This window comes from Vombatus ursinus, unplaced genomic scaffold (assembly GCF_900497805.2).
Source record: "Vombatus ursinus unplaced genomic scaffold, bare-nosed wombat genome assembly UNPS02007822.1, whole genome shotgun sequence".
NCBI lineage: Eukaryota > Metazoa > Chordata > Mammalia > Diprotodontia > Vombatidae > Vombatus > Vombatus ursinus.
The window spans coordinates 1,223,791-1,237,715 of NW_020947600.1; the positions used below are offsets into that span (position 1 = coordinate 1,223,791).

The window sequence follows — 13,925 nt, forward strand, 5'->3', positions numbered from 1 at the left end:
TTAATGTTTATTGGATTGACTTCAGAGAGGGAAGGAGGAGGAGCTTCATCCTGGGAATGGAAAGATGAGGAGAGGGTTAAGTTTTTGTTGTTGTTGTTTGTTTTTTAATACCGCCAGCACAATATTGAGTGTTTGCGGAGTGCTCGGAACAGTAAATCCAAAAACAAACAAACAAAAAGAAATAGGCCCTGCCCTCTAGGAGCTTACATTCTGTAGGCTGTGATGTGTGCAGTGATGAAATATGCACACCCTGTTCATGCTTCCACTGTCACTGTGCCATGGGCCCCTAGGAGATATTCAATCAAGGTTTGCTGAACTGAGCTCAAATATTTGTAGTGTGGCAAATCTCTTCAAACCACAACTTCACAGCTTAGGCTTTCATGCCTCCTGACCTACTAAAAGGCCTATGCTTGTGGCCTCTAGGGGCAGGAGGGATGGAAGAACAGTGAGTTCACCTGGTAAGGACGGTTCAGTTCAAGGAACGCTGCTACTGCCTTCTGGATCTTTCCTAAAGTACTAAATCAGCTACAGTATTGGCATCACCCCTATCAAGATGAATTTCTCCATCCCCAACTGGCTCAGGGTCCACAGCCAAACCACCAGCATGGCTTCTAACCAGGAAACACAGTTCCCTAGGGATGGGGTCAGTAAGGAACCAGGCCAGCTATCTCTGGCCTCCCTCAGGAAAAAAAAAAAAATCTATTCAGCAGAGATTGACTCCAGCCCACACTCACGCAAAACCTTTGTTGAGATTGGTTCTGCAAAGAGATGCTGCTGAAAAAATTCATATCAAAAGACCCTAGTCTGCAGGCCAGCTTTCCCTAGACTACATCATTGTTTCAGGCATGCTACCCTGTCCCCCTGGGGATAATAGCATTTGAAATGTAGAAGTAAGCCTGCTCCCTTTTATTTTGGGTACAATTGAGTCAAATCCAATCCAAAACATTTACTTAGGGCCTACAGTGTGCCAGGTACTGTGATAAGCACTGGGGGTACAATCCATAAAAAAAGAAAAGACAGACCCTGCCCTCAAGGAGCTTACAATCTAAAGGGAGAGCCACACAAAAGGAGGCAGGAAAGGGGAAGGAGAACATCAGGGGATACTAGTGTGGGGGAACATCTTGTTGAAACCAGGCAGAGCAGCAGTTGCAAAGGGGAGTGAGTTTCTGGTCTCTGTAAATGAAGGCATAGGGAGGAATCTGGTCAATATTCAATTGCCTTGAAAATGTCTGACTCAAAACCAGAGAACAATCTACAGAATCACAACATGGTCATAAAAAACAACTTTGAAAGACTTAAGAAATGTGTTCAGTGCAATGACTAGTCCCAGTTCTTCAGGACTGATGTTGAAGCATCCTACCTTCCTCCTGACAGAAAGGTGATAGTCACCAGGTCCAGAACGAAACACACATGTTTTGATTTAGCAGATAGGGGAATTTGTTTTGCATGAATATGCATATTTGCTACAATAGTTTTGATTGGGAGGGGAGCACATAGAGATAGAGTTGCACTTCCCCCCCCCCAAAAAAAGGAAGAGGGACATTGAAGCATTTTTTTAAATGCACAGGAGAGAACAAAAGGCCGGAAGGAAACACAGACAAGCAGGATAGCTTTAAAAGTGAAATATTAAATTTATTATATACTTAAAAGGAAAAACCAGCTATATGTAATAAAGAATTATGGTTTCATTTTTTTAATACTCCATCTTCATTCCCTAAAATAGAAGTGGTCAAAAGATATGGTCAGATAGATATCAAAAGAAAAATGCAAACTGTTAATAATCATATGAAAGAATGCCTTGCATCACTAATAATAAAAGAAATGCATAATAATAAGATATTAATAAATATCTTAAATAAAAGAACAACTCCAAGGTTTCGTGTTGTGGCCAGCTAATTGGCAAAAATGACCAATTATAGAAAGAGCCATTGGAGGGGTTGTGAAAAGATGAGCTCACTAATGTACTTGTCGGTGAAACTGTGACTTGGTCCAACCATTCTGAAAAGCAATTTGGAATCATGTGAAGTTAGAAACTAAAATATCCGTGCCCTTTGAGCCAGAGTCTCCACTCATCGGTATATACTCCAAAGAGATAAATGATAAAAAATAAAGGCCCGATATAGAACAAAATATTTATAGCAGCACTTTTTGTAGTAGCAAAGAATTGGAAACAAAGTGGATGCCCATCAATTAATTAAATCATTATTCTTGTTAATAATTAGCTAAGTAAGTTGTGTACACAAATGTATGTAACAGTGTTACTGTGATGTAAGAAATGGTGGATGTGATGAATATTGAGAAGCGTGGAAAGAGCTATTTGTTGTTCTTGACTAGTTTTGTTTTTTTTTTTTTCAGTTGTGTCTGACTCTTTGTGATCCCATTTGGATTTTCTTGGCAAAGATACTGGAGTTGTTTGTCATTTCCTTCTCCAGCTCATTTTACAGATGAGGAAACTGAAGCAAACAGGGTTAAGTGACTTGGCCAGGGTCACACAGCTATTAAGTGCCTGAGGTCGGATTTGAATTCAGGTCTTCCTGTCTCCAGGCCCAGTGCTCTGTCCACTGAGCCACCTGGCTGCCAAATGATCTGTATGAATGGATACAAAGTAAAGGTCCCCAAACCGAGAAAACCCTGCATTTAACTGTGTAGATGGAAAGGAAAAAAAAACAAAACTATTGAAATTGAATGTTGCATGGGGCAGCTAGGGGACGCAGTGGATAGAGCACCAGCCCTGAGGTCAGGAAAAACTGAGTTCAAATCTGGCCTCAGACCAAACATTTGACACTAGATGTGTGACACTGGGCAAGTCACTTAATGATTGCCTAAAAAAAAAAAAAAAAATTAAAGAAATTGAATGTTGTGAAATTATAATGACCAAGCCTGGCCTCGAGGAAGAGGACTTTTCCTTGCAGAGTGACTTAGTCCAGTTAGTTGAAAAGCATGTTTTAGACAGATACTTGTTGGTGGGGATACCAAGGAAGGCCAAAACTCCATCTGTAACCTCAGGGAGCTCACTTTGTAATGAGAGAGATAACATGCAAATACCTATGAGCACATCTCAGATATACTGTGTAAATAGAAGACAATGAGGGGTGGGGAGGACCTGCTAAGACCTCCTACTGTAGGTGGGATTTGAATTGAATTTTGAAGGAAAACCAGACAGACTGAAGACACTGGTGAAGAGAGAGAGAGATCATTTCTAATATGGGGAATAGCCATCACAAAGGACCAAGGATGAGGAATGTTCCAGGTAATGTCAGATTTTTTTTTTATGTGATAATGAACTGAACTTCAGATGTCTACATTATCTATAATTTCTCATTCTGTTCTTCTATTTAATTCAACAGTAAATGCTTGTTGAATTGAATTGACGCTTTCGAGTTTGAAAAATTAACCTATACTTTCTGAAATGCACTGGCCTTTTAGTAGTATTCACATATCAGCTTTATCCTTAATACTGATACCTTAGGTGAGGTCCTAGGTCTCCATGAACTAACTCATCTTCCTAGGCCATCAGTTTCTTTAATCAAGAGGGCGTTGGAATCCCATTTTTCATATGCTTTCTAAAGTTCCTTCTCACCAACCACCATCTTGAGCCACCACACTTCCTGGGCTTTCTTCCTCAGTGTTCTATTCTCTGCCACTACCTTTGATCCCCAATCACTTTGGTAAGTTAGGTACTTCATCCACTGGGTATTTATTTGTTCCTGTTTGGGAAGCTCATGCTAGCCCTAGCATCCTTTCTGGAGATCTTAGGCTTATAGATGGGCTACTAGGTGGCACAGTGGGTAGAGCAAGATAGAGCTCTGGGCCTGCAGTCAAGAAAACCTGAGTTCAGGTTTGGCCTCAGACACTTACTACCTTTGTGACTCTGGGCAAATCACTTAACCCTGTTTGCCTCAGTTTCCTCATCTGTAAAATGAGCTGGAGAAGGAAAAGGCAAACTTCCTCAGTGTCTCTGCCAAGAAAACACTAAATGGGGTCTTAAAGAGTTGCAACACAACCACAACAACTGAATAACATCTTACTTGCAGGTATATACTCTTCCCAAGTACAGTATTCCCAACCTTTTTCAGCCCCTATAGCCCTTAGCTTTCAGTAGCCTTTTGTACCACCATTATACAATACAAAAGGAAATAAATTCTAGATTTTTCCACTTATGAGTATAGAAATATAATGAGATTAATTTATTTCAGTCAAATATTTTTATTATCCAAGTGTCCCATAGTCTTTCAATAATTTTCTCATATCTTGTGTTGGACAGAGAATCTCATGATTTAGTGTTTTTTTCCGATTCTCGTATGTATTTTTCTCTGACATATTTAGGATATTGATAGGAAAAGTTTTTCTACTGATGTGCCATTGAAATTTAGTCTAGCTATATTTCACTAAAAAAGTATTGATTTGATTCCAGGGGTCTAAATGATAATGATGCATGCCACCCCACCTTTTGCACCATTTAAGATGCAAAATGAGACATAAATTTTGGAATATAGCCAATGTGGGGTTTTGTTTTGCTTGGCTGCATATTTGTTACAGAGATTTTATGGGGGGACCTAAGAGGAAAGGCTAGAGGTAGAGTTATCACCAAAAAGATGGAAAGAAAAAAATCATTGAAGCATTTTTTTTTAACATTTACGGAAGAGAACCAAAAGAACTTCAAAAGAAATCATAGAAAAGGAGAGATTTGGAAATTGCATGTTGAATATATGATATAATCTTTAAATTAAATTATTTCTAAAAAGTTAACCAATATTTATTATCTCTCCTTCCTACCTTCACCCTGCTTTCTCCCTCTCTCCCCCAAAAAAAGGAAAAACAAAGCCCTTGAAATAAATATTGGGGGAGGGGGGAATATTAATACTGTACTATGCATTTTTAGGCTCAATTCTGCTAGAAAAAAATTAATTGAATTTAACATTAATCTATATCTAAGTCATTTCTAGCTTAAAGAGAGATATTCAAAATGTGGTATGCCCCCATGCCCTGTAATATGTCTGTCTACACCAAGACTATTTGAGATAACATTTATAAAAATCTTGAATAAGGAAAAGGTCATATGTATATTTATATAAAGGTTATAATACAGTTTGAGGTTAACATTTGAGAATAATAACTGTTCTCTGTACTCAATTCCTTCCTGGACTTCTCCTAGGACTGAAAAGGGTTTCATCCCTGAGATCAGTATCTTAACCTTGAATAAAAAAGAGACCCCTACTTCAAGTGGGTGGGAGAGGCCTTGATCCTATCTAGACTTGACCAGATTTGGTTATCCCACTTAATTCCTTTCTAAAAGAAATGCCTTAACTTTTGTTCTATCCACTTTTCTAAAGGGAAAAATTGGGGAAGGGTTTTAGGTTGGAGAAATAGTCCTTAATATTACTAGAAGAAACTAAAAAGGATGATTAAACAAAATTAGGCTCCCACATATATGTAGTCAAGCACTAAGTTCTCACGTTGGCCACATCCAAGAATGTTTCTCTATGTATGTGGTCCATCAGTCATCTGGTAGGAAGTGGCTAGCATTCTTCATGGTAGGTCCTCTGAAATCATCTTTGGTGTTTGTACTGAAATCACAGCTCTTAAATCTTTCAAAGTTGTTTATTTTACAGTATTATTATATAAGTTGTTCTGCATGTAATATACTTAAAAATAACAGTGTGTTGTAGATAATGGCTGTTCAGTTTCATTCATTCAATTAACACTTATTAAGCATCTTCTGGGCAACTAGGTGGAGCAGTGGATAGAGTGCTGAGCCTGGAGTCAGGAAGCTTCATCTTTGGGAGTTCAAATCCAGTCTCAGACACTTATCCTAGGCAAGTCACTTACCCCTTTTGCCTAAGTTTCTTATCTGTAAAATGAGCTGGAGAAGGAAATAGCCAACCTCACTAGTATCTGTGCCAAGAAAATCCCAAAATGGTGTCACAAAGAGTTGGGCATGACTGAAAAACTCCAAGTGCCTGCTATATGCCAGGCACTGTGCTAAGTGCTAGGAATGCAAAAAGAGGCAAAAGATAATCTTAGTCTAATAGGGGAGAGAACATGCAAGCAAATCTATACAAAGCAAACTATATACAGGAAAAACAGGAAATAATTGAAAGAGGGAAAGCACTGGAATTAAGAAGGGCTAGAAGGCTTCCTGTAGAAGATGGGATTTTTGGTTGGGACTTAAAAGAAGCTAGGGATGTCAGTAGTCAGAGCAGAGGAGAGGGAGAGATCCAGGCGTGGGAAGACAACCAGAGAACATACCCAGAGACCAGAGATGGAGTATGTTGTTTGTGGAACAGTCTGGAGGCCATTATTCCTGAATCAAAGCATATGTATGGATGAGGAAGGTAGGAAGGGGCTAGGTTATGCAGGGCTTTGAATACTAAACAGAGCATTTTGTATTTGCTCCTGGAGGCAATAGGGAGCCTTGGGAGTTTATTGAGTAGGGTGGTGATATGATCAGATCTGCACTTTAAAAAAATCACTTTGGTGGCTAAATGGAGGATGGGAAGAGATTTGAGACAAACAGATCCATCACCAGGCTGTTGGAGGAGGACCAGAGACTGGAGAGTATTTGAGAGATGTTGTAAAGGTGAAATCAGCAGGCCCTGGCAATAGATTGGATGGGAAGGGAGGCGGGGAAAGAAAGTGAGGATGACTTCTAGGTTGGGAACCTGAAGGACAGAAGGACTAGGACAGGGAGGGGAAGCTGCAGCCTGGAAGCCATGTGTGGCCCTGTAGGTCTTCAAGTGCTGCCCTTTGACTGAATCCAAACTTCGCAGAACAAATTCGCTTAATAAAAGAATTTGTTCTGTAGAACTTGGATTCAGTCAAAAGTCGCACCCGGGGACCTAGAAGGCTCACAGCAGGTTCCCCACCCCTGATCTAGGAGGACAATGGTGGTTTTCTCCACAGTGATAGGGAAGGTTTAGGGGGAAAGATAAAGAGTTCCGTTTTGGACGCATTGAGTTTAAGATGAATACTAGACATCCAATTTGAGATGTCTTAAAGGCAGTTAGAAATGCCAAACTAGGGGCAGCTAGGTGGTGCAGTGGATAGAGCTCTGGCCTTGGAGCCAGGAGGACCTGAGTTCAAATCCAGCCTCAAACACTTAACACTTACTAGCTGTGTGACCCTGGGCAAGTCACTTAACCCTGATTGCCTCACCAAAAAGCAAAGAACAAAAAAAAAACTGGAGGTCAGCAGAGAGATTGGGGCAGGAAAGGTAGATTTTAGAATTGTCAGCATAAAAATGGTAAATCAATCCAAGGTTACTGATGAGACCATCACTAAGTGAAGCAGTTAGAGAGAGAAGAAAAGAGGACCCAGGACAGAACCCTGAGGACCACGTTCAGCCAGAGGACGTGATCCGGGGAGGATCCAGCCAAGGAGACATTACAGTCCTTTTTCTGTTCTACTCTATACAAAAGTGCTCCAATTTATCCTGTTTGGAGTGTTTGTATGGAATTGTTTGTGTGTTGCCTTCCTATTAGAGATTTGTATTTCTTGAAAGCAAGGACTGTCTTGTTTCTTTTTGTGTTCCCAATGATTAGCACAGTCCTTGGCATATAGTAGGCTCTTAACAAATATTTATTGACTGATAACCAGTTGTTTATTAAGTTCAGAATGAAAAAACAATTAAAAGAAAAAGTAGTGATCCCTAGGGACTGATTAAGGACTTGAGTCTTAGAATGAATGAACAAAGCATTTATTAAGCACTTACTATGAGCATAGCATTGTGCTGCCGGTCAGATACAAAGAGCTTACATTCTAATGAGACAACCCATGAAAGGTTTCCACTGAAAATCAGATGGAAAGTCTCATGGTCCTCAGGCAAAGCTTATGGTAAAGCATCTGTGTTCATGTCATTTTATATATATATAATTTTCTGATGGGGGCAGCAGCTAAGTGGCCCAGTAGATAGAGCACTGGACTTGTAGTCAAGAAGACCTGAATCCAAATCCAGCCTCAGACGCTTACTAGCTGCGTGACCCTGGGAAAGTCAATCTCAGTTCGCCTCTGTTTCCTCACCTATAAAATGGGAATAACAGCATCTACCTCCCAGGGTCATTGTGAGGATCAAATGAGATAGTATTTGTAAAGCACTTAGCACAGTGCCTGGGACATAAGTGCCATGTAAATGTTGTTATTCTTATTGTCATCATCTTTTATCATGTTGAATAATTTAACGTTGCCCAGGACTTTGGTGGCAAGAACTTTTTTTTCTGGGTTTTCAATAGCTGTGGCAATAGCATTTGAAGAAGCAATTGCCAGGCTTCGTCTCCATAGGGTTTGTTTCCCAGGATGACGGCTGAGGGCAGTGGGCCAGAAGCATCATCATTCTCTTAGGTTCAGAGTCCTGAGCTGTCTAGATAAGAATCTGAAGGGAAATGGTGGTCAATGGCGGTAGTGGTGACTTGCCTTGCCTGGCAGATGCTGCCTTTAGTTTCTTCCCTCCCTCCCCCGACCCTCCTCCCCACCCCCTCTGCTTGCTGGCTTTGTGAGGGGCAGTTGGTTGGCAGTTGGTGGAGACAGCTGGCCTCAGATGTTGCCTCCCTGGATGATGACTATAAGAGCTGGGCTGGAGGTATTGATGGGGAGAAGACGGTGCTCCCATACTCCTAGGGGTCCTGGGTCTACCTATTTCTTGGGAAATGATTATTTTTAATGAAGGCTCAGGAAAAAAAAAAGCCTTACTTTACACAGTTCTGTCTGGGAATTAGGAACCCTCTTTGATGACATTGGTTCTCATTTTTAAGCAGATATTTATATTCAGGTTCTGGCTGCAGTAAGGCTAACCTTCACTCCCTCTCCTCTATTCCAGGCACCAAATCGGCTGCCGAACACAGCAATGGTGCCTATGATGTTGGGTTGCCCTCCCAATCCCCATACATGAACATGTTCCCAGTACTTCATCTCGTTGAGGACCTGAAGCTGTCATTGGAGATGCTGGGAGATCCTCAGGAAAGAGAAGCCCTCCGGGGTCAGATCCCAGAGCCCACTGCAGCCTACATAAAAGAGTGGCTTCAGGGAAATTTGGTGAGTAGCTTTGATACAACCATCCCAGGAGCCGCTCTGTCTGGTGGGCCAGGAAAATCTGTCTTGGCAACCATGTTAAAGAGAACAGGCATGCCACTCAGCTAGAGAATTGCTAATTGCTTTGTGGGAAAAATTGGGGGAAAGTATGGGAGATTTATCGAACATGTAAAAAATTATCTAAGCTTGACATTCCTACTTAACCTGTGGTTTGGTGTTGTTTTGTTTTGTTTTGTTTTTAATATTCTAGTCTCCCTCTCTCCTTATCTAACCCCTGTCCCCATGGACAATTTTCTTCTAAGCCTATCATAACTCTCACCAGGCTTTAGGCTAACATCCAAATCTTCTATATTTTCCCATTCCTATCTGATCTGCCTGTAGCAGTGGTTCTCAAACTTTTTTACTCTTAAATTATTGAGGACCCCAGAGAGCTTTTGTTTATGTTGCATATATCAATGTTTACCATATTAGAAATGAAAACTGGTGAAATTTTAAAGTATTTATTAATAGATTTTAAACTCATTAGTAACATATTTTTATTATTTTTTAAAAATGATATATTTTTTAAAATAGTGAGAAGAATCACATCATTTTACTCATTTTTGCAAATCTCTTTAATTTCTGGCTTAATAGAAGGTAGTTGGATTCTTATCTGCTCTTCCACATTCAATCTGTTGCAATATGCTATTTTGGTTGAAGTATAGGAAGAGAATCCAGCCTCACACAGATAAGTAGTTGGAAAAGGGAGGAGTATTTTAATAGGGAAATAGTGTCTTAGTATGATTATGAAAATAATTTTTACCTCACTGACCCTCTGAAAGGGGTATGAGAACTGCTGGTACTCTTTATGGTACTCTTTATTCCAAGGAAAGGAGCAAACCTGCTCTTCAAGATAAAAGATGGAAGGATGGATGGATGGTTCATTCACCTCTGGAACTAAGCTTTTTTATCAGACAGTATCCAATCAAATTCAATTAGCATTTGATTCTAATCCAATTTCAATTTATTAATTTATAGACCCTTCCCATTAAACTAAAATGACTTTCAACTCTCAATCTTCCCCTGTGACTCTGACCCCCATAATATGTCAACCCAGAATAGTATTATCTAGATCCAGTACCTCCCTATTAAGCTTGGATATAATATCCTAGTGCCAGGGAAAGAGCATTGGATTTGGAGTCAGGAAATTTGGGTTCAAGTCTTGGCTCCAATACAATCACTTTTTAACAGAGGCTGAAACTGAGTCTTGGAGAGGTTTAATGACATACTCAGAATAACAAAGATAGTAAACAGCAGAGCCAGAATTCGAATTCAGATCCTCTGAACCCTAAACCATTATGAGGTTCCTTCCTGAACTCTAATCTCCGGGGGAACTCCCTGGTGGGAACAGAATTCATTCAGGTATCCCTGAATCCTGTTTGTCTACTCTACATCCTTTTACTAGAAAGTGGGGAAGATAGCTTTCCTGAAAGCTGCCTTTCCAGTTCATTCTGAATGAAGAGATAGTTATTGCTAAATATTTTAAGGGGAACAATGAACCAATAGTTCTCCCTTAGAAAAGAGGTAATCATGTCAGCATTAAGTATTTATCCCAGGTAACCACTGTTACCTGGCATTGTTGCTTCTCTCCAAGGCCTCTGGGTGTGGCTAAATTTTACTCCAAACACATTCAGTCTCCCCATTCTTAGTCAGTGTGTTCTCTCAGACTTATCTCTGTAGAGAGATGTGATTTGAGAAAGAGAAGGATTTCAGGGGATGGGTTTTATTTTTTGTTTTGTTTTGTTTTAATGGATGAGAGGTCTTATTTAATCCAAAACATCCTTACTTCAACTTCATGCTGCCCAGTCCTTCCTTACTGAGTCCAAAAACGCAAGTGAATATTTTCCTATACAGAACCATTGAGAGATCTTTAATTCTGTCAAAAAAAAAAAAATAATGCAAATGTTTGCCAAATGGAAAAGAAAGAAGTTTTTTAAAAATGTGGGGGAAGAAAGGGCTGCTTTATGATTAATGAAATTCGACTCTTGGGCCTGCCTGTGCCAACCAGGAAATACTTGTAAAGAAATGAAATGTTTTCTGAGGCAATCTTTCCTTCTATCCAGTGGAAGAAGATATTAGGAGATCAGACACTGACTTTTCCCAAGAAAAGGTGGCGTCGTTTTATTTCTGAAAGCAGCCCCTCCTCTGTCACGGGGCTGGAAGCAGAACCCCAGAATTCCAGGGTGCACCAAGTTCAGCCCGCCTGGCTCCTTTAAAGGGAGCTGGTGTTATCCTACCAGTCCATCTGCCCACTGGGGCAGTGAGTGAAGATGGTGCTGCCTGCCTGTCATTTGTTCTGATGCAGTGGATGGGAGAGGCCACTGGAGGGGGCAGGGACAGAAGAGGATGCTGCTCAGACTCCTCTGACGCCCTGCGGCCTCCATCAAAGGCCAAGGACCGTCTGAGGATGGCATTCTTCCTTGCCATTGTTGCCTTCAGAAATTGTTGATTAAACCTTGAAAAGAACCATTTCGGTCAGATTTGGGATTTTATCAGGAAGAATGGCATCAGAGTTTACAAGTTCATTTTCGTATTACAAATAGTGTAACCAAATAATAACTAGTATTTCAGTGGTGTTTCACCGTTTGCAAAGCACTTTACATAATCTCCTTGAGCCCCAAACTGTGGCAGATATAGGGATAATAGTAATAATAAATAATAGCTAACATTTATAGAGTGCTCATTATGTTTCAGGCACTGTGCTAAGCGCTTTACAATTGTTATCTCTTCTTGATCTTCACCACGATCCTGGCAAGTAGGTGCTGTTATTATACTCATTTTACAGATGAGAAAACTGAGGCAAACAGAGTAAAGTGACTTGCCCAGGGTCACACAGCTAGTAATTAGAACTCGGACTTTCCTGACTCCAGGCCCAGGACTCGAAGCACTTGGCCTTTCCCAGTGGGTAAAGTACCTGTTACAGCAGTGTTTGTAACTGCTCACAGGGCTAACAGTGTGTGCGCTCCTGCCACCATTTTAGAAACTCAGGCTCAGATAGATAATTTGCCCTTGGGCATGTAGCTGTGAGAAGAGGAGGTAGGATTTTAACCCCTCCTCAGTCAGGAGCTGGGTTCAGATCTCATCTCTGATACCATCTGGAACACTTTGACAAAGATCTGACTTCCCCAGGCCTCAGCTTCCTCATCTGTAAAATGAAGTAGTCAGCCTGGACAGCTTCTGAGGACCCTCCAATTGCAGTTCTGTGAACCTGGGATGGATGCCAGGTCTTCCTGATTCCAACTCCATCCCTCTCGCCGATCACTAGGCCACACTTCCTCTCAGAAAAAAGGAAAGGTCTCTGAATGGGAAGCTCAGGACTGGCTAATCAGGAGCATCTGGGCCAGGTAGAAAGTGCCAGTTTCGTTGGTGGTGGGTTTAGAGCAAGAGTTCTTAACCTGAGGTCTGGGAAGTTGTGATACATCTAGATATGTGTCTCCACATATACATGTATGAAATGCATAGATGTGCATATTTATGCATGTATAATAAATGTTATTTGTTATGTATAACATAAATACATGTTATTGTATATATTATATTATATTATACATAACATAATAGGAGCAGCTAGATGGCACAATGGATGAGTGCTAATCCTGGAGTCAGGAAGAATCATCTTTGTGAGTTCAAATTTGGCTTCAGACACTTAGTGTGTGACCCTGAGCAAGTCACTTAACCTATTTGTCTCAGTTTCTTCATCTATAAAATGAGCTGGAGAGGGAAATGGCAAACCACTCCAGTATATTCATCAAGAAAACCCCAAGTGAGCTCACTAAAGGTCAGACACGACTGAAAACAACTGAACAATACCAATTATAATAATAATGTCTTATATATTTAAAATTTATTTTCAGTTCCAAATTCCTTCTCTCACCCATTGAGAAGGTAAGGAATGTGATACCTGATTTTTTTTAAATAAAATTTTAAATTTGTTTATTTAGATAACTATTTCAATAGAATTAGTTTCCTTTTTTACTCTCTCAGGGGTAGGGAACCTTCAGGCTGAAGGCCACAAATTCCCCACCCCTGTGTACTTTATGCATTTAGAAACGTTATTCTATGGGAGGGGTCTAGACTGCCAAAGACACACATGCAAGAAATAAAAATTCAGAGCTCTTGGTTTTGAGGGGAAAATTGAAAAGCACTAAACAAATCAGTTCTGAATGACATTCAAGGAATTTTCATCAGCTTCATTCCCCCCTTGTTCTTTTTGCTGTAAGGTTGAGAGTGTATTTAAACCAAGCAGGCTTTAGAGACATTTCCAAGGGGTTTACAATTCCCATAAAGGCAAGATTCATTAATTACAAATTTAGTGAATTTTGGGTTTTTTCCCCCCAAAAAATTCCAGGAACTCCTACCCAGCTGGCTCAATCTTTTGGCCATCTTCCCTGGCTCATCTTTCTCTGGTCCCACCCAAATGTGGGTGTCCTGTAAAGGTTCTGTCCTTATCCAATCTTTACCCATCTTTCAACACTCTCTCACTTGAAAAATCTCATTCTCTCCCTTAGATTCAATTATTACCTCTAGGCAGGTGATTCCCAGATCTCTATGTCCATCCCCCATCTCTCTCCAGTGGTGTAGATTACTGATGCAGAAACCAGGCCCTATCATTCTCCTTCTCAAAAACCTTCAGTAGTTTCCTGTAGCCTGTAGGCTAACATACAAACTCTTCCACCTACCATTTCATTTGAAGGCCCTCTGTGATCTGCCTTTAACTTACCTTACCATCCCTCCTTCCTTTCATGTATTCTACATGCCCTCTCTTTGCCTCATACCTGGATTGCACTTCCTCCTCATCTCTGCTGTTGAAATCCTCTTCCTTCAAGGCCTAGCCAAGCACCGTCTTCTCCAGGAAACCTTCT

The 13,925-nt window shown here is 40.6% G+C and overlaps 1 protein-coding gene across 9 annotated transcripts in view; it reads left to right on the top strand.

Annotated features, from left to right (window-relative positions):
• LOC114033991 (liprin-beta-2-like) overlaps positions 1–13,925 on the top strand; it is a 198,011-nt gene that overhangs the window by 77,177 nt on the left and 106,909 nt on the right. For 6 of the 9 annotated variants that reach the window (XM_027849625.1, XM_027849628.1, XM_027849629.1 and 3 more), the window contains exon 3: positions 8,813–9,027. The exons of the other annotated variants lie outside the window; for them this stretch is intronic. In XM_027849625.1, the coding sequence (XP_027705426.1) occupies positions 8,813–9,027 (215 nt within the window). The remainder of the gene's footprint in view (positions 1–8,812; positions 9,028–13,925) is intronic. 9 annotated transcript variants of the gene reach the window in all.